A 25,275-nucleotide genomic window follows, 5' to 3' on the forward strand; every position below is an offset into this window, starting at 1 on the left:
CCAGCATTTATTGCTTGTAGACTTTTGGATCGCAGCCATTCTGACTGGTGTGAAATGGTACCTCATTGTGGTTTTGATTTGCATTTCTCTGATAATGAGTGATGTTGAGCATCTTTTCATGTGTTTGTTAGCCATCTGTATGTCTTCTTTGTTGAAATGTCTATTTAGTTCTTTGGCCCATTTTTTGATTGGGTCGTTTATTTTTCTGGAGTTTTGCTGCAGGAGTTCCTTGTATATTTTTGAGATTAGTTGTTTGTCAGTTGCTTCATTTGCTATTATTTTCTCTCATTCTGAAGGCTGTCTTTTCACCCTGCTTATAGTTTCCTTTGTTGTGCAGAAGCTTTTAAGTTTAATTAGGTCTCATTTGTTTATTTTGGCTTTTATTTCCAATATTCTTGGAGGTGGATCATAGAGGATCCTGCTGTGATGTATGTCGGAGAGTGTTTTGCCTATGTTTTCCTCTAGGAGTTTTATAGTTTCTGGTCTTACGTTTAGATCTTTAATCCATTTTGAGTTTATTTTTGTGTATGGTGTTAGAAGGTGTTCTAGTTTCATTCTTTTACAAATGGTTGACCAGTTTTCCCAGCACCACTTGTTAAAGAGATTGTCTTTTCTCAATTGTATATTCTTGCCTCCTTTGTCACAGATAAGGTGTCCATAGGTGCGTGGATTTACCTCTGGGCTTTCTATTTTGTTCCATTGATCTATATTTCTTTGTGCCAGTACCATACTGTCTTGATGACTGTGGCTTTGTAGTAGAGCCTGAAGTCAGGCAGGTTGATTCCTCCCGTTCCATTCTTCTTTCTCAAGATTGCTTTGGCTATTCGAGGTTTTTTGTATTTCCATACAAATTGTGAAATTATTTGTTCTACTTCTCTGAAAAATACCATTGGAAGGCAATGGCAACCCACTCCAGTACTCTTGCCTGGAAAATCCCATGGACAGAGGAGCCTGGTAGGCTGCAGTCCATGGGGTCGCTAAGAGTCAGGCACAACTGAGCGACCTCACTTTCACTTTTTACTTTCATGCATTGGAGAAGGAAATGGCAACCCACTCCAGTATTCTTGCCTGGAGAATCCCAGGGACAGAAAAGCCTAGTGGGCTGCTGTCTGTGGGGTCGCACAGAGTCAGACATGACTGAAGCGACTTAGCAACAGCAGTAGCAGCAGCAGCTTGATAGGGATTGCATTGAATCAATAGATTGCTTTGGGTAATATACTCATTTTCACTGTATTGATTCTTCTGATCCATGAACATGGTATATTTCTCCATCTATTAGTATCCTCTTTGATTTCTTTCACCAGTGTTTTATAGTTTTCTATATATAGGTCTTTAGTTTCTTTAGGTAGATATATTCCTAAGTATTTTATTCTTTTCATTGCAATGGTGAATGGGATTGTTTCCTTAATTTCTCTTTCTATTTTCTCATTATTAGTGTATAGGAATGCAAGGGATTTCTGTGTGTTGATTTTATATCCTGCAACTTTACTATACTCATTGATTAGCTCTAGTAATTTTCTGGTGGAGTCTTTAGGGTTTTCTTTGTAGAGGATCATGTCATCTGCAAACAATGAGAGTTTTACTTCTTCTTTTCCAATTTGGATTCCTTTTATTTATTTTTCTTCTCTGATTGCTGTGGCCTAAACTTCCAGAACTATGTTGAATAGTAGTGGTGAAAGTGGGCACCCTTGTCTGGTTCCTGAGTTTAGGGGAAATGCTTTCATTTTTTCACCATTGAGGATAATGTTTGCTGTGGGTTTGTCATATATAGCTTTTATTATGTTGAGGTATGTTCCTTCTATTCCTGCTTTCTGGAGAGTTTTTATCATAAATGGATGTTGAATTTTGTCAAAGGCTTTCTCTGCATCTATTGAGATAATCATATGGGTTTTATTTTTCAATTTGTTAATGTGGTGTATTACATTGATTGATTTGCGGATATTGAAGAATCCTTGCATCCCTGGGATAAAGCTCACTTGGTCATGGTGTATGATCTTTTTAATGTGTTGCTGGATTCTGATTGCTTATAATTTTGTTAAGGATTTTTGCATCTATGTTCATCAGTGATATTGGCCTGTGGTTTTCTTTTTTTGTGGTGTCTTTGTCAGGTTTTGGTATTAGGGCAATGGTGGCCTCATAGAATGAGTTTGGAAGTTTACCTTCCTCTGCAATTTTCTGGAAGAGTTTGAGTAGGATAGGTGTTAGCTCATCTCTAAATTTTTGCTAGAATTCAGCTGTGAAGCTGTCTGGACCTGGACTTTTGTTTGCTGGAAGACTTCTGATTACAGTTTCAATTTTCATGCTTGTGATGGGTCTGTTAAGATTTTCTGTTTCTTCCTGGTTCAGTTTTGAAAAGTTGTACTTTTCTAAGAATTTGTCCATTTCTTCCACGTTGTCCATTTTATTGGCATATAATTGCTGATAGTAGTCTCTTATGAGCCTTTGTATTTCTGTGTTGTCTGTTGTGATCTCTCCATTTTCATTTCTAATCTTATTGATTTGATTTTTCTCTCTTTGTTTCTTGATGAGTCTGGCTAATGGTTTGTCAATTTTATTTATCCTTTCAAAGAACCAGCTTTTGGCTTTATTGATGTTTGCTATGGTCTCTTTTGTTTCTTTTGCATTTATTTCTGCCCTAATTTTTAAGATTTCTTTCCTTCTTCTAACCCTGAGGTTCTCTATTTCTTCCTTTTCTAGTTGCTTTAGGTGTAGAGTTAGGTTATTTATTTGACCTTTTTCTTGTTTCTTGAGGGATGCCTGTATTGCTATGAACTTTCCCCTTAGCACTGCTTTTACAGTGTCCCACAGGTTTGGGGTTGTTGTGTTTTCACTTTCATTCGTTTCTATGCATATTTTGATTTCTTTTTTGATTTCTTCTGTGATTTGTTGGTTATTCAGAAGCATGTTCAGCCTCCATATGTTGGAATTTTTAATAGTTTTTCTCCTGTAATCGAGATCTAATCTTACTGCATTGTGGTCAGAAAAGATGCTTGGAATGATTTCGATTTTTTTGAATTTACCAAGGCTAGATTTATGGCCCAGGATGTGATCTTTCCTGGAGAAGGTTCCATGTGTGCTTGAGAAAAAGGTGAAATTCATTGTTTTGGGGTGAAATGTCTTATAGATATCAATTAGGTCTAACTGATCTATTGTATCATTTAAAGTTTCTGTTTCCTTGTCAATTTTCTGTTTAGTTGATCTACCCATAGGTGAGAGTGAGGTATTAAAGCCTCCCACTATTATTGTGTTATTGTTAATTTCCCCCTTCATACTTGTTAGCATTTGCCTTAAATATTGCAGTGTTCCTATGTTGGGTGCATATATATTTATAACTGCTATATCTTCTTCTTGGATTGATCCTTTGATCATTATGTAGTGTCCTTCTTTGTCTCTTTTCACAGCCTTTGTTTTAAAGTCTATTTTATCTGATATGAGTATTGCTACTTCTGCTTTCTTTTGGTCTCTATTTGCATGGAATATCTTTTTCCAGCCCTTCACTTTCAGTGAAGTGTTTCTATTGAAAGATCAGCTGTTATCCTTATGGGAATCCCCTTGTGTGTTATTTGTTTTTTTTCCCTTGTTGCTTTTAATATTTGTTCTTTGTGTTTGATCTTTGTTAATTTGATTAATACGTGTCTTGGGGTGTTTTGCCTTGCGTTTATCCTGTTTGGGACTCCCTGGGTTTCTTGGCCCTTTGTGATTATTTCCTTCCCCATTTTAGGGAAGTTTTCAACTATTATCTCCTCAAGTATTTTCTCATGGTCTTTCTTTTTGTCTTCGTCTTCTGGGACTCCTATGATTCCAATGTTGGGATGTTTAATATTGTCCTGGAGGTCTCTGAGATTGTCCTCATTTCTTTTAATTCGTTTTTCTGATTCATTTATTTCTACCATTCTATCTTCTACTTCACTAATCCTATCTTCTGCCTCCATTATTCTACTATTTGTTGCCTCCAGAGTGTTTTTGATCTCATTTATTGCATTATTCATTATATATTGACTCTTTTTTATTTCTTCTAGGTCCTTGTTAAACCTTTCTTGCATCTTCTCAATCCTTGTCTCCAGGCTATTTATCTGTGATTCCATTTTGATTTCAAGATTTTGGATCATTTTCACTATCATTATTTGGAATTCTTTATCAGGTAGATTCCCTATCTCTTCCTCTTTTGTTTCATTTGGTGGGCATTTATCCTGTTCCTTTACCTGCTGGGTATTCCTCTGTCTCTTCATCTTGTTTATATTGCTGAGTTTGGGATGGCCTTTCTGTATTCTGGCAGTTCGTGGAGTTCTCTTTATTGTGGCGTTTCCTCGCTGTGAGTGGGGTTGTAATTCACTCATACTAGTGATCTTCATTTCTTTTCAACAGAGCAAAATCCCACATCTTTCTGCCTGAAAACTGAAACCTTTCAATCACAGACACCATATGATCTCTGGGACTTTCCTCCCCTCCCCTCCTTTGCCTCAAAACAGCCCCCCTCAATAATACTATACATTCACTTCACTACTTCCCCAACAAGTGTCTGATATCTTTCCTTCAGAATAAGCCAAACCAGGCAAGCTACTAACAACAGTAACCAACCTCCCTCAAAGACTCAATGCTACTTTGATCATGACAGAAAACATGTCATCCCTAATCACTACTTCTCTCAGAGACCTCCAGCTTCCTGTTCTCATCTGATTTACCCACCCTCATGTCCTTGCTCAGGGACAGATAAGCCAAGGATGGAGAAAAGTAGAACCTTAATACAGTTAACTAACTGAGTGTGGACTTCCTTCAACACTTTCTCGCCCGACAGAACCTTTGGCCTTGTGACTGGAGAGACCCAGGCTGTGTTCCTTCTAGATAAGCACCATGAACAGTGGCAGCTTCTCCGAAACCCCCAGGGAAGATAGGAAGAAATTAGAGAAGAAATCCAAAGTGAGTTGATCTGGAGAGGGCAGAGGAGTGGCCCAGGGGACCATGTATGGTGACTAGATATCTGGGCATTGGGGGTTGGGAGAGGGTCAGAGGCACTGGGGACAAGGAGCAGCATGTCGGGGGAGATCCAGAGCTTCTGACCCTCGTTTTGTCCTTGCCTGGTATCCTTGGGTACAAGATCTGTGATCTTGCACTGGATTGGATGGTTCTCAATCTATTCTGGAAGGTGAGAGAAGAGCATGCCACCAGCATTAAGCACCTACTACATGCCAGACGAGAGCCTAGGCAATGTTACCCATTTTCTCTGTTAGCCATGACTAGAGAGGGATTATTAGCTCCACTTTATAGATCTAACATGGAGGCCCTGCAGCCAAGGGAGAGTTCCTGGCTGAAAGTCAGACATGTTTGGCTGAGTCATTGCTGGGATTTCCTTTTCTTTCTTTTTTAGAGTTTCAAGAATATTTCCAAATACTTCTCTAAGAAAGAGTGGGCACGTCTGGGATACTCGGAGAAAATCACCTATGTGAATCTGAAGAGAAACTATGAAACCATGACTAGACTAGGTAATAGGAAGTTCTGGGTCCAGAAAAGGCTGGGAATAAATGACGATTCCTCTTTGCAAGCCATAGTTTATTCTTCTTAGGCTATGCCAAATGTCCCACATTTGTCCTTTTCTGTGCGAAGAAACCCCAGGCCAGGTTTCAAGCCCTCTGCTCCCTTAAGTCCTGTGCAGGGCTGTGGACTGAGAGTGGTCACAGAGATGCTCAGACCTGATTTCTGTGCATTTCTCTCTCACTGGCTGTGGTTCAGATTCCCCCTGCCCAGCTGAGGAGCTTTACTGTTGGTGCTGTGTCCCAGCATTTCCCCCTCCTCTCAGGTTGTCTGTTAAGAAACAAATATTTTGCATCATTCTAGGTCTCAAGTGTACCCCACCAGCTTTCATGTGTCCTAAAAATGGAGCCACAGAATCCAAGCGTTGTGATTCTAAAATTAAGAACCCCAGGAAAAAGGGTAAGTGACAGGAAATGAGTCCCCTGAAGCCCATTTATGCTGGGTTCCAGATGGGGAAAGATTCTCAGGACTTTGTTCCCTCAAAAGCATCATGGTTAAGTGAAAAAAAATTGAATGCAGAAGGTTAAGCATAGTCAGAGGCCATTCATATGTAATCCTAAAACATGCAAAACAAGAATATATATATATATATTTATGGATAGAAAATATTTGGTAAATGCATAAAAACGTGAATGAGAATAAAACCCATCAAACTCTGGAGTGAAAAAGTGGAAAAGGAAGAAGAGTAGTGATCAGTGAGGGCCACACAGATGGCTTCAGCTGTGACTTGTTCATAGTGTTTTGTTATATTTTGGATAAAGAGCTCAGAGCGATCTGAAGTAGTTGTGAGATAATGTTGAAATCCAGCTAGACCCAAGGGTAGATGCACATTTCAGATATCATTGTCCATAATTTTGTGCATGTTTGAAACATTTCTTTTTTAAAGGAGTTGATTCTTGCTAAGCACCATTAATGAATCACAGGATGATTAAGGAAAACTTAAAGTGTAAATCCAAAAAAAGAAATGAAGTGTAAATCCACCCAAAACTTCCAAAATAATAGTGCATAGGTATTGGATAACTATCTTCAGAAAGTGATTAACATATTATGTAATGGCATATGGCCGTTTGCTTGTGTTTTATCAAAACCAAATAGTTGTTTCACTCCTAATCGAACCTGCTTCTATGTGTTGAGTTTGGAAGAGAGTTTAAGAGAGCAATCTTCCACACATTAACCTTTCCTACTGGTCAATGAGCAGAGGCAATGTAAGGTTTAAACAGTGCCAGATTCTAGAAATCTTTGTGCATCTGAGCAGTGTATGTACTCACTTAAAAAGGGGATGGGATGTGTTCATTTGCTCTTCTGTTCTGACAGCACAGTTGTGAGAAGACAGGGTGAGAATGCTCAAAATGTCTCCAGTCACCCTTTGTTTGACTCTCTAGTTTAACAGAGCAGTTTCCACAAGCTCCCAAAATTACTCTAAGAGGGCTAAAAAGCCAGTACTTGAGTACCTACAAAGCTTTTGATATTAAAGAGGTATCCTTATACTGGAAACATTTCATAACCACTGGAGTAAATCATCCATGGTTCATTTCACACTTAACAGTTTCATTAAGGTGTAATTGACATACTGTGAAAGTCACCATTTTAAGTATAGAGTGATTTTTGGCTAAAGACCAATCAATTTACTTCTTTGGGAAAAAATAAGAAATACATAATAGGATAGGATAAGGCAGTGATGGGTTTTAGTTTGCATTTTATAAACCATCAGAGGAAAAATTCTGAATTGATGCTGCAAATAAATACCAAAATCGTTGTTATTCAGAGGCTGGTCTCAGAGTAACTCTTTGATAATGAGTGGACTCGTCACCCTCTGCTGCAGAAATTCCTGATACTACAGGAGTCTCTGCAGTTTGAGAATATTTACCAACGACAAAAACAAATTTCTGACTTGTCACCTCCTTTTAGATGAACCTGCTGAAGGGACTTCCAACATGCAAGGGAGAAAACGCCAGAAGGTGAGTGCCGCCCAAATCCAAAGGACCAGAGACTGTTTATGTCTCTGGAGATGTGAATATTGGGATAACAGTGGGAAAATAGCCTGGCCCACACTGCCTCCCTTTCCTAATCTCTTTATCACAATTCCTGATGTAGTACCAAGAGCTAAATAATAATTAACAACAATTGTGATAGCTGTTACTTCCTTGATTTCTTAGTGACGACAGATACTATTTTAGGCAGTTCACATGGATTAGTGTATTTAGCCCTTAAAACCTCTCTGATGTTCCTGCTATTATTATCCCCAAATAATAATGAGGTTAGTATTAGTATTATTAAATACTACTACTCATAATAATGCAGATACTGTGGTACAGAGATGTTAAATAATCTGCTTGAGACCACAGTGGCTGTTCTTTTCTCCAGAGGATCTTACTGACCCAGGGATCAAACCTGGGTCTCCTGCATTGCAGGCAGATTCTTTACCATCTGAGCCACCAGGGAAGCCCCACAGTGGCAGCGGTAGTAGTCTAATCCAAAGCCCCACACCATTTCCAAATTTGTAGGCTTTTTCACATGTTTCTGAAGCTCAGGCGTTTCCCGTAAATTTTGCAGATGCTGCTGACACTTCTGTTTAGACACCCACTCTCACAACAGGGCCCCTTTCGTGTTGCTTGGGAATCACTTGAACTGTCAGCCCCTCTCTTCTGTGAGCTCCTTAGGGACCTTGTCTGCCGCTGGGGCATCCCTGAAGCCCCAGTTCCAGCCCAGGAAGACCGTTAGAGGTTTATTGAATGAGTTCTTCTGCAATTGCAGATTAAACTATAGTTTAGAGGGTAAAGGGATCTGGTGGTTGGGTTACCAGTACCAGTGTGGACACGGTTGAAGAGAGAATTCAAAGAGGGATCATAAAAGTGTTTGTTTTTCTTATTATCACATTTAAACAGCATTTATAGCCTTAGAAAGTTCTTTCACTTAGCTTGTTTTACAGTTCACAGTTTTATAAACAAGAGCTGAATGAAGGTTAGCTTTAAGATCGGTGGTGAGTGACACACCCTGACACAAGTAGAATTGGTACAGGAGCCACCTCACCTAATTCCACATGAAATGTTCTTGCCGAGGTAGGACAGGATGTCACATCTGGCACCACTTTCTTGGCTGTCTGCGTGAATTTATGTGAACCATTCTCTCTTCTCCTTTCCCTATATTCGTGTCTCCCACACCATTTGCCAGCAGTGTTTTGTCCCCTCTGCACATCATTCCATTTGCTCTCCCCGCAGCTGTCAACTAGCTTATCTTCAATCCCTTAGATTTTATAGAAGCCCCTCCTCGTTTTCACAGACCTCATGGATTGTTAGAATACTCTACTTTCCAAATCTTCCGCGTACCACACTCCTGCTCACTTGGAGGTTTCTCTTGGTGAGGGTGTCAGTCTGGAAAAAGCATGAAAGCAAGCGTTCTAATCGTGGAAACACCCTTCATTTAGACCATTCCATTTCCTTCTAACTTCCTAGATTCTTCGTAATTGAGGTACAGGTAATATAATGATCCCCCAGACTTGTTGAGAACGTTAATTAAGGTACTGCACAAGAAAACACTTTGTAAGCTCTAAAAGCACTTGAGAAATGGATACTGATTGTATGTGACTTTCACATTAAGAAGGTGATGTCCAAGAAGCCTGTAAAGGGAAAAAAACGTTCGAAGATAGTACCAGGAACATCAGGCCCAGAGCAGGCTCAGAGACAGCTGCGCTCCCAGACAAAAGCAAGTATCTCTGCTCAGCAGAGCAAGAAAACATCAGGTAAGAGAAACAACTTTTCTTACTTGTTTGGGAACAAGTCCTCTGTCTTCCCTGGCCATGTTCAAGTGAATGGGTTAGTCATGGGAGATGGATCCTGGACAGGCCTAGGGCCAGGCTGGGCTGAGAGCTTGCTCAGCCCCAGCTGAAACATTTGAGCTGACTTCCAGGGTCCTCACTGCTGGGGCCTGGGTTTGATCCCTGATCAAGGAACTAAGATCCCACAAACCACTTGGCGTGGCCACATTTTTTTAAAAAGCTAACTTACAGAATCACAGATCTGAGTTGTCATCGATATGAAAGCCATGTAACTGGGGGCAAGCCTTTCAAATTCTCTGAGCTCCAGATTCCTAGTCCATAAAATGGGAATAAAGAATCCGAGTTCACAGGCTGTTCAGAGGTGTTCAATTCATTGGGAGAATGGCATTGAAACATGTATAGTATCATATATGAAATGAATCGCCAGTCCAGGTTCGATGCATGATACTGGATGCTTGGAGCTGGTGCACTGAGACGACCCAGAGGGGTGGTAGGAGGAGGGAGGACGGAGGGGGGTTCAGGATGGGGAACGTGTATACCTGTGGCGGGTTCATGTTGATGTATGGCAAAACCAATACAATATTGTAAAGTAATTAACCTCCAATTAAAATAAATAAATTTATATTTTAAAAAAAGAAATACTCAAAAAAAAAAAGGTGTTCAATTCAAGGGACTTCCCTGGCAGTCCAGTGGTTAAGACTGCACCTACTCTGCATGGAGCATGGGTTCAATCCCTGGTGGGGGAACTCAGGTCATTCCATCTGTGATAACTTGGGAACACGTCTTACTCAGAGTTTTATCCCCACCCTCAGCTCAATGCCTGACAGACAATATGCCCTTAATATATCTGCTGAGTGAAAGAAAGTCGGAATAAATGTGGTAAATAATCTAAACATACTTACTGGGAATCTAAACCTGACGATGAAAGGAGCCAGAAGCTAAAACTCTAACTGCCGTTTGGTGTGTCTTTGGTGTGTATTGGTGTGGGTTTAACCTCTCAGCCTCTTTGAGCCAGAAAGTGTGCAAAACAGACTGTGTAGAAGACCTGTGGCCACTTGGGAAGGGAGGAGGCATCTCCTTATCTGACAAAACAGGACTCGATATTCCCTAACCCACCCAACCCCCATTTACCAACTCTTCTCCAGGATCCAAGAAAAAGACGGTTAATGTTTGGGCCAACAGACTGCGAAAAAGGAAACCGGTGGCCTATGAAGAGATCAGTGATCCCGAGGAAGAGGACTAACTCTGTAAGTGACCTTTCTCTCCATCCCCACATCCCCGCAAAAGGCACTGTTCTCTTATGTTAGTTGTGTCCCATCTTGTCACTTCTTCCGTTCTCCCAGTCCCTTGGGGGTGCAGCTCTGAGGCTAAATGAGAAGGATTCCCATGCTTTTTCTACCTCCTGCTCTGTATATCCAGAGATCTTCCCTCCCCAGGATGCTGTGGGCTCCCAAACCCCAGGTCAGCTTCTAGCCTGTAGGCCACACCTTCCTCTAGCCGAAAACCTCACTGGACAGTTGACAGAGTCACTGCAGCCTGAACACAAGGTTGGTCTTAAGGACCAATGAGAAGTGCACGTAGACCACAAGGCAGGATGGAATCAGAGTGCACAGGGGCCATGCGGTTCAAAATGAGGAGCCGAATAGTAATTTATCAGTCAGTGGGAGCTCGTTGTCACTTATTTTCCTTCTCTTTTCTTGCCTCAGCCTCAGGGATGTGACAAGTGCCCAAGATAAGAAACAAAACTTGGTGGCTGTTCATGAACGTGGGCACGGCTGTGAATTCCTAGCACCTGAAAGAAAGAGTTCACAACAGTTAAACATGATTTTTCTTACTATGTGCCAAGCATTATTAAAGTTGTGTTAATGAGCAAGACATATACCTGACGTGTGTTTCTGTCTATGTATCCATGCCTCTAGGGCTTCCCAGGTGGTGCTAGTGGTAAAGAACCTGCCTGCCAATGCAGGAGGCATGAGACGCAGGTTTGATCCCTGGGTCAGGGCAATCCCTTGGAGGAGGACATTGGCAACCCACTCCAGTATTCTTGCCTAGAAAATCTTATGGACAGAGGAGTCTGGCAGGCTATAATTCATAGGATCACAGAAAGTTGGACACAACTGAAGTGACTTAGCATGCACACACATCCTTGCCACTGCCTTAAAAATAAACAAATATTGTCAGATATTCTTTGTGCAGAACAGCACTAACGTCCCCCTCTCCAGATGTAACTACTGAGGGCAGCTCTGTGTGTTTTATTGCAAATGTTTTTCTCTGTATTTACACACATACTCAGGGTACCAATATGAGCATCTCTCACCTCCTGCTTTTCCCCATTAGCAGCATGTCCTGAGCAAGTCTGTCTCACTCTGTTTCCTGTTCAGCAGGTGCTCCAGACCTCCATTATTCATTCACTCTGCGTCGGTCACTGACAATAAACATTTACAAGTTTTTCCCAGTTGTTTGCTCTTCCCACTCTTGTGCACACAGCCCTGTGCACCTGTATCAGTGTTTCTTTAGCACATGTTCCTAGAAATGGAATTGTTGTGTCAAAGTGTTCATTCATCCAACACCTAATGGGTCTCTACTGTGTACTGAGTGCCATTCTAGGTCCTGAAGAGACTTCAGGGACGAGATGAACAACAGTCCCTGCCCACGTGGAGGTGCCAGTCTAGTGGGGGTGGTTGCTAGTTTTTATTTTGATGGATGCTGTACCTGCCCTGTACTGGAGCAGGATTTTGCAGGTGGTTGGACACCTTGGCTGTTGCTCTCCCTGAGATCTTCAGGTTCATGGGGCTGGGACAGTCCATTTGAAAGTGTGTGGGAGAAGACAGAGATGAAACTGTCAACTGGGGAACACGGAAGAATAGGGAAGAAGAGGTCCAGGGTAGGGCCCATGGTGAACAGGAATGGAAGAGTTCACTTAGCCCTGATTCAAGGGAGCAAAAGATGGAAAAGTCCACTGGACAGAGGCAGGAAGTTGCCCATCTCAGGTCCAAGGGCTTGGAAGCTGGGATGGGGGTCAAGTGTTAAGAATGGGACAGTCCTCTCCCAGATGGACCACCGCAGCCCACAGAGCTGGAACAGTCAGTTCTGGGGAAGGGAAGAGAAGAGTCTATTTTAGAGCAAATCATTGTGTGTGTTGGGGGACATTAAAGCTACTAAGGGAAATCCAAGGTGACTTGCATGGGACATGAAACACCAGCCCCAGATGGCGGCAGTGTTGCACCATTTTGACCATCCACTGCCCATTGCCTTGGCCTCCTGGCTCTCATCCAGCCTTGGAAGGTCTCCACTCTCCTGCTGAAGCTGCCATCTCCCCTACCCCTGCCTTCATCCCACCTCTGGACCAGTCCCCCTCACCCCAACAGATTCGGATCAAAGATGGGAGAAACCATTAATCAGCAGAGGATGGGCTCCTGGACTCTGACTGGTCCCTGTAACTCCAGGTTGGAGCCATGGTTGCTGGGCCAGAATTGGGTCTACGCTCTCCTACAAACACTCTATGACAGCTTCAGGGCCACAGGATTGCTGTCCACACGGCAGCCCTGGGGCTAGGCCTGGGTCTGGTCTCCTAAAGACCTTGGGAGTGGGGGACCCTGCATAAAAGGAGCTTGTCCTAGGAGACTGAGGAGCTCTAGACCCGAGAGGCTGCATAGACCATGACAGACAGATGGGAAAGGAAGCATGGCTAGGGGTATGGACAGATGTGGACGCCCACATAAACCCTCTCTGACCAGCATGTTCTGAGACACACTCTTCCTCACAGGGATGACCCTCCCAGCAGTGGCTGCATGGCGAGGGCCTCCCGGTTTACCTGAGTCCCCACCTACTCCTCCAAGAATAATAATGTCTTGTCATTCAAGGTCATACCTTCGTGTGAGACAAGTCCCAGGCCCAGGAGTCTGCATCCCAGGCCAGGAACAATGTCTGCAAGAAGGAAAGAGGTGTGGTCCCTTGGGGTCTCCCCCTGTCAGCCCACCTTCCATAATAACCACAGGAAGTACAATTAACATTCATCTTACCGCTTGCAAAGTGCCTGGGGTGATACTAAGCATCTTGTATGGATCTTCCCACTTATCTCCACAATCAACCTCTGTGCACAGACAGACACTATCATCATTATGATACTGTAAGTGTTACATATAGCTAGAGAGAGGTAATGAGAGACAGAGACACCAACAGACCTCCCGCTTCATGCAGCTGGCACATGTTCCTCCAGCTGGCACATGCAGGGAGAGCTGAGCTTGGAACTCACTGACTTCAGAGACACTAAGGAAGATAGGTACATATCTGGGGGGTGGAGAGACTTGAATGAGCGCTGAGTTCTGCCTCAAATCTAGGGTAGAGGATGTGGACAAGGAACCCTAGAGACAGAGCATGCCCAGAGGGAGAGGCAGACCTGGTGCTAGTGGGGGCAGGTAGGACAGAGATACACAGGGTGGGTGGAAGAGGGTCTGGCAGGGAGGCAAGGGAGACCCAGGGCCAAGTGTGGGTTATCACAGCCTCGAGGGGTCAGCACACACACTGTCAGCACACCCTTCCTGATGCTGCAGGGAGACGTGGGTGCTGCCCAGGTCAGTGAGGTCACTCTACCTGTGCCTCAGGCAAACTTGCTAGCTTTTATTTTGACAAATGCTGTACCCCAGCCCCCAGTCCTGGAGCAGGATTCTGCAGGTGGTTGGATACCTTGGCCTTTGCTGTAAGAAGAAATAAATTCTATTTTACCCCAGTTTCATTCTTCATTACTCAAATTTAATAATCTGCTAATGAACATCGTGTACCTTATTGTCCATGCAAATACAGAAGAGGACATCCACAAGAGATACAGAAAGATTTGGTTTTCCTTTCTCCTGAAGAAGATTGGATGAACCAGCTGAATTTCCCAGCAGAGGAGACAGGTGCAGGGAAGGGTGGCTTGAAAGCACTCTGGAGTCATGACGAGCATTTCCCCTTAGGTTCCCTGGGTAGATACAGCTTCTTCCCTCCTTCCTTTTCCTCCTTCTCTTCCTCCTCCCCCCTCCTCCTCCATCTGACAAATCACATTTTTGAGATGCAGGGAGACTATGGTTTTGCCTGATGCCAGAAGTCAGCCTGTATGTGGCCCCAAGTGCACCCCGAATCAAGCCTGGGGTCCAATGTGGATGCATGTGCTCTTCTGATGAGCGTCCATAGTGACTTTCTTTCTTTCTTGTTTTAACTTTGGGGCTTTCTTGTTTCTCTCTCAGTAAGTTTTAAGATTCCTTATAAAGCAAAATTCTGGGAATTCCCTGGCAGTCCAGTGGTTAGGACTCTGTGCTTTCACTGCCAAGGTCCTGAGTTCAATCCCTGGTCAGGGAACTAAGATCCCACAAGTCACAGAGTGGGCAAAAACAATGAATCCTATTCCTAGTAAAGAATCGGGAAAATGCAAGGACGTGTGAAAGAGCACAGTACATCGATCACAAGAAAACAGTTCTGAGCTTTATTCACCAAGACCCACAGTAAAGAACACATTTTACAAGTGACTCTAAAGCACAGGCTTCACAGAACAATACTGACCCTTATATATGTGATATTCACCAATATTTTCTACTCTGTTTGTGATGTGCTGTGTTGTTTCATTCTAATTCGTTTAAAATGCACAATTCTTTTCAGAATCCTTAAAATATTCTATTGGCCATGAATCACAACCTGCAGTTTGGAAAGTCCTTCTGCAGGGTCCCAGTGTGTGTCCAACAGGTGACTTGCTGCTTTGAGTTCTGCAGGGAAGGTTCAAGGAAACCTCATGATGCCCCTCTGAGCCAGGGTCCCCTGGATGGTGTAACCTAGAGGCTTCCTGCTCCCAGGCTTGGCCCAGGCTTGACCTGGGTAGGGGTGGGCCATCCCAGATGTCTGGGGAAAACACGCTTATGTCTCTTTTTCACTCTCACGCTACTACCACACTCACAACACTTCTGGGATGTGTGGGTTTTTTCCTCACACCAAAGAAATTCTCGGCGTCATCAGCTGGGTGTCCTACAATCCCATTCAATCTTGACACTAACAGGAGTTTGTGCAAGCAAGTTAAGAGCTCAGTCCCACAAGACTGTCCCTTCCACCTCAGATGCCAGTTCATAGTCCCAGGTTGTCACCTGTACTTCTGACCAACCAGCTCTAAACCAGAGGTTCCCATGACCCCCTTCTCCAATTCAGTCATTTGCTAGAATAGGTCACAGAACTCAGGGAAGCACTTACCTACATTTACTGGTTGATTATATAATAAAGGGCAAGATAAAGGATACAGATGAACAGCCAGAAGTAGAGAAACCTGGGGTAAGTTCTGGAAGGATTCGGGGCACAACAGCTTGTGTCTCTGCGGCATTTGGGGTGGCCACTCTCAGCATGGATGTGTTCACCCACACGGAAGCTCCCGGAACTCCACGCTAATGGGATTTTATGGAGGCTTCCTCATGTAAGCATGATCAAATATTAACTCCTTTTCCAGCCCTCTCCCTTCTCTGGAGGATGGGGGTTGGGGCTGAAAACTCCAAGCTTGTAATCATAGCTTGGTCTTTCTGGTGACAAGGACCCTACTCAGAGTTGCCTCATTAGAACAAAAGATGCTGTTAGTGCTCTTATCACGGAGGAAATTACACTGGTTTTGGAGCTCTGTCCCAGGAACCAAGGGCAGAGGCCAATATAAATCTTTTCTATTTCACCACAGGTGGAGAGAGATGCCAGCTCAGGCTCTCTCTTTTTGGTGGAGAGAGATGCCAGCTCAGGGTAGACTGGGTTATAAACAAATGACAATCAGAGTTTATTTCTCACTGACGCTGCACGCCCACCGCAGGTAGACTGGGGCTCCTCTGCACATTATCAACACACTCATGCTAGATCTCGAGGACACAGAGTAGCCCCATGGGTGGCCCAGCAGAGAGAAAAGAGAGTGACTAAGCATGAACCGGCTCATCAAATGGCCAATGGCCAACTCTGACCCTCAAAGGGGTGAAAGTGTGCAGTCCTATGGAAGCATAGGATATTTGTGAGCATTCTAAAGTCAACTACAAGGAGGGTATGACATCATAAAAGAGAGTATGGTGCGGGAGAACTGCCTAACGCAGTGGTTCTCAATGGGAGAGGGCAGGTGTGGATCTTGTCCCCCTAGGGGACACTCAACAATGTCTGGAAACATTTTCGGCTGTCATGACTTGACAGGGGGATAGGCTACTGGCACCTAGTGGATAGAGATCAAGGATGCTGCTAAACAACTTACAATGAGGAGAACAGTGCCCCCCCCCCCCAAGAAAAAGAATCCAACCCCTCCCAAGTGTCAAAGGTGCCAAGGTTGAAACCCTTGGCTAAAGGAATGTTGTTTAAATGGAGAGATTTCAGGCATTAGACAGAGGCAATCTCTCAGCGAGGGTAGGCAAATAGTACAATCTTTCTCACTCAACTTATCACGAGGCTCCTACTAAGCCTTGACTGTGTACAAAACTCTATAAGAAAGGCTGACAGGGTGAGAGATGGGTTCCTGTCATCCTCTTAAGGGAGAAAGTTGATGATGCATGAGTCTTCTCGTTCCCACTGCTCTGAGGGCCACCTCAGCTTAATGTCAAGGGTATTTGTGTGTGGTTCTGTTTCTCAGCTTTCTTTTCTGTCCCAGGATCCATCTGCTAATCCCTGTGCCAGCACCATCCCGCGTCAGGGACAGTAGCTCCACAATAGGATTGACTGTTCAGAAGGCAAGTCCTTCCTCTTTGTACTTCTTTAGGTCCTTTGAACTCCCGGGTACATTTTAGAATCTACTGGTCAAGTTCCATGATTGGAAAAAAGGGGTCCCTGTTGGGATTCTGACTGGAATTTCAGTTAATTCATAGATCAATTTGGGGGTTAATGACATCTTTATGTAGTGGAGTCTTCCTATCTGAGAACCTGGGCTTTGTCTCCATTTTTAAGGTCTTTCTTAAGTCTTCTATAAAGTTTTCTAATTTATTGTATCCACATTTTGTCCATTTTTGTTGGCTTTATTTTCTATTATAGTCTCTCTCAAAAGAGCCTACATGGTTGGTAGGGGGCCTGAGACTCAGGGGAGTAGCCAGACCCTGCTATCCAGTTCACATCTGAAGGAACTGCTAAAGGGGACAGATTACTCTTCCATTAGAGACAGAGGGCTTGGGGTGCACTGCTAGGGGCAGACACCGTTTGCATTGAAAATCAGCCAACCAACTACACTGTAGAAGAAATTATATGGGAACCATGGTAAACATATTTTTACTTTCGATGAAACAGTAGACTTTAGAAATCAGGAAGGTATTGGATGGGGGACAAAGGCAGAAAGGAGACTGGGAGACATTGAGAAAACTATACTGTCTTCATAATATTGCTTTGGATTGAGTCCAGTTCACTTTATTCTCTTGGTTTAGTGAATTGATTTATTCTCCTTTAGGGAGACACATGTTCTTGTAGGAACAGTTTTTGAACCCTTGGCATAGGATAATGCTGCTTTGAACAACGTTTTATGTGTTTTACAGTTTTATCTGCATGTGGTATTCACAAAATGCATGGATTGAGGTATCACCCATTCAGACTCTCCACAAGTGGGTAGGACACCTGACGATCCTGTTCGCCTTGGGGTGATTGGCCATGGCGCACACAGACTGGAAGTGATCCCCTCTCTACAAATGTGTTTCTCTCTTTCATTATTACTGTGGAGGCTGAAGGTGCCTCAGGCTCTAATTTGCTTCCTTCTCAGAATTCCCCACACCTAAACTCAGGCCCTTCCCAAGTAGCAAGTAGGGAGTTCACCATCATTAGAAGTCAGTAGAGTGCTGTCTACCCATGTAAGGGTGTTGATGACCCAACTAGCCCTGTAGCTCTGGAGGGAGTTCTTGCTCTTTCTATGTATTTACCCTCCACCTGGGGTTCTCTGGATATACTCTTACTTTCTTAGTTGCTTCCACCTGCTCCTTTGGGCTTCTGGTTCTCTTCACCCTTGTAAACCTTATCTGCACTGCTTTCCCTTTTTAGAAATCGTTCACAATTCCTGGTTGCTGGATGGCACCCTTTCTTCTTTTCCAGGAATTAATGAAAGCTTTCCATCATTTCAGTGGTGCAGTGGGGAGATAGACAAGTTTGTTCAAACAGCCATCTTCAGTCTTTAAGGGTATTTTTTAAAGTTCCTAGAGGAAAAGTTGTTTTCCTTTTACTATATTGTGTTCAGAGAATGTCCCTTGGATTCTACATTTTGCCAGGGGTGATGGCAGTGGTGGTAGAATGTATTAAGATTGCATCTGTGGCCTGTTATGAGTATTATGGGCTTCCCAAGTGGCACTTATGGTAAAGAACCTGCCTGCCATGCAAGAGACATAAGAGACTCGGGTTGGATCCCTGAGCCGGGAAGATCCCCTGGAGGAGGGCATGCAACCCGCTCCAGTATTCTTGCCTGGAGAATCCCATGGACAGAGGAGCCTGGTGGGCTACCGTGCATGGGGTCACAAAGAGTCGGACACGACTGAAGCGACTTAACACGCGTGGATGCATGGGTATTATAAGAAAGTTGGGCAGATTTTTCACTTTCTCTAATAAGCAATTCTTAGAGTTTCACCTGCAGAGAAGGCAATGGCACCCCACTCCAGCACTCTTGCCTGGAAAATCCCATGGATGGAGGAGCCTCGTAGGCTGCTGTCCATGGGGTCGCTAAGAGTCGGACACGACTGAGCAACTTCACTTTCACTTTTCACTTTCATGCATTGGAGAAGGAAATGGCAACCCACTCCAGTGTTCTTGCCTGGAGAATCCCAGGGACGGGGGAGCCTGGTGGGCTTCCGTCTATGGGGTCACACAGAGTCGGACATGACTGAAGTGACTTAGCAGCAGCATCAGCAGCAGAGTTTCACCTGAGTGGCAAAAGTGATTGATACCAGTCAATCTGTGAGGTGTTGGAGTGGAGTCAGTTCAGTTCAGTCGCTCAGTCATGTCCGACTCGTTGTGACCCCATGGACTGCAGCACCCCAGGCCTCCCTGCCCATCACCAACTCCCAGAACTTGCTCAAACTCATATCCATTGAGTCAGTGATGCCATCCAGCCATCTCATCCTCTGGCGTCCTCTACTCTTCCTGCCTCCAATCTTTCCCAGCATCAGGGTCTTCTCCAAGGACTCAGCTCTTCGAATCAGGTGGCCAAAGTATTGGAGTTTCAGCTTCAGCATCAGTCCTTCCAATGAACATTTAGGACTGATTTCCTTTAGGTTTGATCTCCTTGTAGTCCAAGGGACTGTCAAGACTCTTCTCCCACACCACAGTTCAAAAGCATCAATTTTTCAGCGCTCAGCTTTCTTTATAGTCCAACTCTCACATCCATACATGACCACTGGAAAAACCATAGCCTTGACTAGATGGACCTTTGTTGGCAAAGTAATGTCTCTGCTTTCTAATATGTTGTCTAGGTTGGCCATAGCTTTCCTTCCAAGGAGTAAGCGTCTTTTAATTTCATGCCTGCAGTCACCATCTGCAGTGATTTTGGAGACCCCCCAAAACTAAAGCAGCCACTGTTTCCACTGTTTCCTCATTTATTTGCCATGAAGTGATGGAACCAGATGCCATGATCTTCGTTTTCTGAATGTTGAGCTTTAAGCCAACTTTTTCACTCTCCTCTCTCACTTTCATCAAAAGGCTCTTTAGTTCTTCACCTTCTCCCAGAAGGGTGATGTCATCTGCATATCTGAGGTTATTGATATTTCTCCCGGCAATCTTGATTCCAGCTTGTGCTTCGTCCAGCCCAGCGTTTCTCATGATGTACTCTGCATATAAGTTAAATAAGCAGGGTGACAATATACAGCCTTGACGTACTCTTTTTCCTATTTGGAACCAGTCTGTTTTTCCATGTCCAGTTCTAACTGTTCCTTCCTGACCTGCATACACATTTCTCAAGACGAAGTTTAGGTGGCCTGGTATTCCCATCTGTTAAGAAATTCCAACATTTTATTGTGATCCACACAGTTAAACGCTTTGGCATAGTTAAAAAAAAAAAAAGCACAAGTAGATGTTTTTCTGGAATTCTCTTGCTTCAATGATCCAGCGGATGTTGGCAATTCGATCTCTGGTTCCTCTGCCTTTTCTAAATCCAGCTTCAACATCTGGAAGTTCACGGTTCACGTATTGCTGAAGCCTGGCTTAGAGAATTTTGAGCATTAATTTGGTAGTGTGTGAGCTGAGTGCAATTGTGCAGTAGGTGGAGCATTCTTTGGCATTGCCTTTCTTTGGAATTGGAATGAATACTGACCTTTTCCAGTCCTGTGGTCACTGCTGAGTTTTCCAAATTTGCTGGCATATCGAGTGCAGCACTTTCGTAGCATCATCTTTTAGGATTTGAAATAGCTCAACTGGAATTCCAGCACCTCCACTAGTTTTGTTCGTAGTGATGCATCCTAAGGCCCATTTGACTTCACATTCCAGGATGTCTGGCTCTAGGTGAGTGATCACACCATCGTGGTTTTCTGGGTCATGAAGATCTTTTTTGTTCAGTTCTTCTGTGTATTCTTGCCACCTCTTCTTAATATCTTCTGCTTCTGTTAGGTCCATACCATTTCTGTCCTTTATCGAGCCCATCTTTGCATGAAATGTTCCCTCGGCATCTCTAATTTTCTTGAAGAGATCTCTAGTCTTTCCCATTTTATTGTTTTCCTCTATATCTTTGCACTGATCACTGAGGAAGGCTTTCTTATCTCTCCTTGCTATTCTTTGGAACTCTGCATTCAAATGGGTATATCTTTCCTTTTCTCCTTTGCTTTTTGCTTCTCTTCTTTTCACAGCTATTTGTAAGGCCTCCTCAGACTGCCATTTTGCTTTTTTGCATTTCTTTTTCTTGGGGATGGTTTGCTCCCTGTTTCTTGAACAATGTCATGAACCTCCATCCATAGTTTATCAGGCACTCTGTCTATCAGATCTAGTCCCTTGAATCTAGTTCTCACTTCCACTGTAAAATTTTTAGGGATTTGATTTAGGTCATACCTGAATGTTCTAGTGGTTTTCCCTACTTTCTTCAATTTAAGTCTGAATTTGCGAATAAGGAGTTCATGATCTGAGCCACAGTCAGCTCCCAGTCTTGTTTTTGCTGACTGTATAGAGCTTCTCCATCTTTGGCTGCAAAATATATAATCAGTATATAAGGTTTCTATCTTACATGGATTCTGATGTCCAGTGAGGTATATCTGCTAGCAGAAGACCTTCCCATAGTCACTGCATTTGGAGTGTTACTCCCCTGTGTGCGTTCTCTGGTATGTGATCATCTGTGATTTCTAGGAAAAAGTTATCCCGTACTCAGCAGATTCGGAAGGTTTCTCCCTAGTATGGATTCTCTGATGTACAACTAGTGGAGACTTCTCAAAGAAGGCCTTTCCACATTCATTAGATTCATATGGCTTCTCTATAGTATAAGCTCTCTGATGTAAAAGAAGATGTGACTTCAGGGAAAAGGTCCTTCCACAGTAAGTACACTCCTAGATAGTATATTCAAAAGCAGAGACATTACTTTGCCAACTAAGGTCTGTCTAGTCAAGGCTATGGTTTTTCCAGTAGTCATATATGGATGTGAGAGTTGGACTGTGCAGAAAGCTGAGCGCTGAAGAATTGATGCTTTTGAACTGTGGTGTTGAAGAAGACTCTTGAGAGCCCCTTGGACTGCAAGGAGATCCAACCAGTCCATTCTGAAGGAGATCAGCCCTGGGATTTCTTTGGAAGGAATGATGCTAAAGCTGAAACTCCAGTACTTTGGCCACCTCATGCGAAGAGTTGGCTCATTGGAATGGACTTTGATGCTGGGAGGGATTGGGGGCAGGAGGAGAAGGGGACGACAGAGGATGAGATGGCTGGATGGCATCCCTGACTCGATGAACGTGAATCTGAGTTAACTCCAGGAGTTGGTGATGGACAGGGAGGCCTGGTGTGCTGCGATTCATGGGGTCGCAAAGAGTCAGACACGACTGAGCGACTGAACTGAACTGAACTGACACTCATAGGGTTTCTCCCCTGTATGAATTCTCTGATGAATAATGAAAGGTGATTTCTGGGAAAACGTTTTGCCACATTCACTACACTCATACAGTTTCTCTCCTGTATGAATTCTCTGGTGTATAATAAGAGGTGACTTCTGAGAGAAGGCTCTTCCACATTTTGTACATGCATAAGGTTTCTCTCCAGTAGGAAGCCTTTGGTGTCCAGAGAGGTGTGACTTCTGGGAAAAAGCCTTCCCACAGTCAGTACCTATATAAGGTTTCTCTCCTGTATGAATTCTTCTGTGTCCTATGAGGTAGGACTGCTGGCCAAAAGTTTTCCCATATTCACTACACTTACAGGGTTTCTCTCCAGTATGCATTCTCTGATGGATGACAAGCTGTTTTCCGAGGGAAAGTCTTCCCACATTCAGTACTTTCATAAGGGTTCTCCTCAGTATGAGTTATCTAGTGTATAAAAAGGTGATATTTCTCACAGAAGGCTTTACCACACTCGCTGAATCCAAAGGGCTTCTCTCTGGTATGAAGTTGCTGATGTATAATGAGATGTGTCTTCTGGGAGAAGGCCTTTTGACACTCCAAACATTCATAAGGTTTCTCTCCAGTGTGGACTCTCTGATGAACAATGAAGAGTGACTTTTGGGAGAAGGCCTTCCCACATTCAGAACATTCATAGGATTTCTCCCCAGTGTGAATCCTCTGATGCACAATGAGGTGTGATTTCTCACTGAAGGCTTTTCCACAATCTCCACATACATACAGTTTCTCTCTAGTATGAACTCTTTGATGTATACCAAGCTGTGACTTCTTAATAAAGCCCTTCCCCCAAACACTACATTGTGTTTTTTTCCCAACGTGAACTTTCTTATACTGAATATGGGCTTGCTTATGATTTATAACTTTTACACATTGACTGTGTGCATGGGATTTCGTTCCAATGTGAATTTTCTCAGGCACAGAACAGGAAGAACTATAGCTAAGTGGTTTCCCACATCCAAATTGCTCAATGGGGTTCTTTCTTATATAGCTCCTATTACAAGTCAGTGAGTCTAGATTAGATTTCAAGCTCTTTTCACGTGAATCAAAGTGATGGAGTGTTTTACTTGAAGGATCAAGGTCTATGCATCCACCGAATATTTTTCCAAATACATTACATTTAGGGCCTCTCTTCTTGGTCATGGTTTCATGGCTGAAGACTGTGATCTGCCTCAAAACCCTGCCTTGGTTTCCTTGATATCTATCTAGCTGACCATCAATATACCAGACTTTAAAGACAGGGTACGATGAATTATCCTTTGGAGCTCTTTCCAGTATCTCCATTTGAAATGAAAGTTCCCTAGAAATGATCTGCTGACAAGAATCAGAGCTTTGCTCTCTACCTGAAAGAAGAAGAGAAAGGTAAAATAGACACCAAAAAGAAAACAAGAATGAACAGATGTTCTAAGAAGGAGGCTGATGGATATTAAAAAGGACAACTAACAAATTTTAAGGAAGACAGGAAGCCACTCATGTCAAGGAAGAAGAAAATGTTCTATAAGCCATTTCCCCAATTCTCACTTACCTGAATAGGTCCTCCTTGACAACTCACTCTCTGTAATCCACGGGTCCTTTCCATGTTCCAACTTGGAGATTATGTCTAGTTTTAAATCTGAACACCCTGTTAAGGAAAACTTACAATCGCCTTGGTCGTGGCAGCTCAGAAACTCATGAGGAGAAAAAAGAGAACTCCTTTAGCAAAGTTAGATCTTTAACTCTCAAAAATCAATTCCAGATATAGCAAAAATATAAACATAAAAAACTGAAATGATAAAACATCCCGTTTGTAGAAAGTCATAAAGGTCATGGAAGAGGACTTGACTCATTGTTATACAGAGAATTTTCCCTTACCCGCAGAGACCAGGTAGCTATAGATCTCCAGCATCACATCCCTGTGTAGGGTCTTCTGAGCAGGGGCCAGCTGCTGCCACTCCTCCTGGGTGAAGCCCACAGCCACATCCTCAAGTGTCACTGGTTCCTGTAACAGCATATTCCTGTACAATCTGCTCATTCTGATCATTTTTACCACAGCAATACCTGTAGGATGCCTATTTTGTACTTTGTGTAACATATTTAATGAGAAAAAGAATATGGAACCCTGCCATTAGCAAGAATAGTTAGCAGGACAGAGTAGAGAGCCTAAGCTGCTGCTGCTGCTGCTGCTGCTAAGTCACTTCAGTCATGTCCAACTCTGTGTGACGCCATAGATAGCAGCCCACCAGGCTCCTCTGTCCCTGGGATTCTCCAGGCAAGAACACTGGAGTGGGTTGCCATTTCCTTCTCCAATGCATGCATGCACGCTGAGTCGCTTCAGCCATGTCCAACTCTGTGCGACCCTATGGACAGCAGTCCATCAGGCTCCTCTGTCCACGGGATTCTCTAGGCAAGAATACTGGAGTGGGTTGCCATTTCCTTCTCCAAGAGAGCCTAAAAATAGATGCAAATAAAAGTGGAAAATCTGATACATAAGAAAGGTGGCACTTCATATAAGTATAGAAAAGATAAATTACTCAAAACTGGGTAGTTATCAGAAAGAAATGTAAAGTTGAATTCTCTATTTAATTCTGTACCCATAAAAAAATTTACATTTAACAAAAATTTAAACAAAGAAAAAGGGAAGCCATAAAATAAACACAGGAGAGATGGATTTGCTTTTAAAATATATCATAATTTTAGAGTGGAGAAGACTCTTCTAACAAAGCATGCTACCAAACATAGGTGCCACAAAGGAAAACAGATAAATTTGACTACTTTCCATACTGCATGGCAAAATATATCATAACTCAAAGAACAAGCAATGAACTGGAGAGAAGATATAGGCACAGCACACAGGATGGACAAAAAGTTAGTGTCCTCAATAGAGTGAGAGATTTCCTACAAAGCAAGAATAAAAAGACAAACAACTTAAAAAAATAGTCAAAGGACATGACTACCAATTCACAAAAAAGAGAATGCAAATGGATTCTA

The 25,275-nt window shown here is 43.2% G+C and overlaps 2 protein-coding genes across 2 annotated transcripts; one reads left to right on the top strand and one right to left on the bottom strand.

Annotated features, from left to right (window-relative positions):
• Positions 1-4,851: 4,851 nt before the first annotated feature.
• LOC128069560 (protein SSX1-like) lies at positions 4,852-10,547 on the top strand. The gene is made up of 6 exons (XM_052662703.1): positions 4,852-4,917; positions 5,366-5,480; positions 5,833-5,928; positions 7,438-7,487; positions 9,130-9,370; positions 10,450-10,547. The coding sequence occupies exons 1-6, from the start codon at positions 4,852-4,854 to the stop codon at positions 10,545-10,547; spliced, it is 666 nt and encodes a 221-aa protein (XP_052518663.1).
• A 2,583-nt stretch (positions 10,548-13,130) lies between these two features.
• On the bottom strand, positions 13,131-24,298 carry ZNF630 (zinc finger protein 630). Its single transcript, XM_052662704.1, is given in 4 exon segments — positions 13,131-13,231; positions 22,271-22,653; positions 22,655-23,537; positions 24,160-24,298. Coding segments are annotated over 4 exon segments (1,506 nt in total).
• Positions 24,299-25,275: the final 977 nt, after the last annotated feature.

Source organism: Budorcas taxicolor, chromosome X, assembly GCF_023091745.1.
Source record: "Budorcas taxicolor isolate Tak-1 chromosome X, Takin1.1, whole genome shotgun sequence".
Classification (NCBI taxonomy): Eukaryota; Metazoa; Chordata; class Mammalia; order Artiodactyla; family Bovidae; genus Budorcas; species Budorcas taxicolor.

Excerpts from the sequence above, each read along its gene's own strand:
- LOC128069560 (XM_052662703.1), top strand. The coding sequence starts at position 4,852 with ATGAACAGTGGCAGCTTCTCCGAAACCCCCAGGGAAGATAGGAAGAAA. Across the intron at positions 5,481-5,832 it reads TGAAACCATGACTAGACTAG|GTCTCAAGTGTACCCCACCA; the intron begins GTAATAGGAAGT and ends GCATCATTCTAG. Across the intron at positions 9,371-10,449 it reads GGGAGATGGATCCTGGACAG|GATCCAAGAAAAAGACGGTT; the intron begins GCCTAGGGCCAG and ends ACTCTTCTCCAG.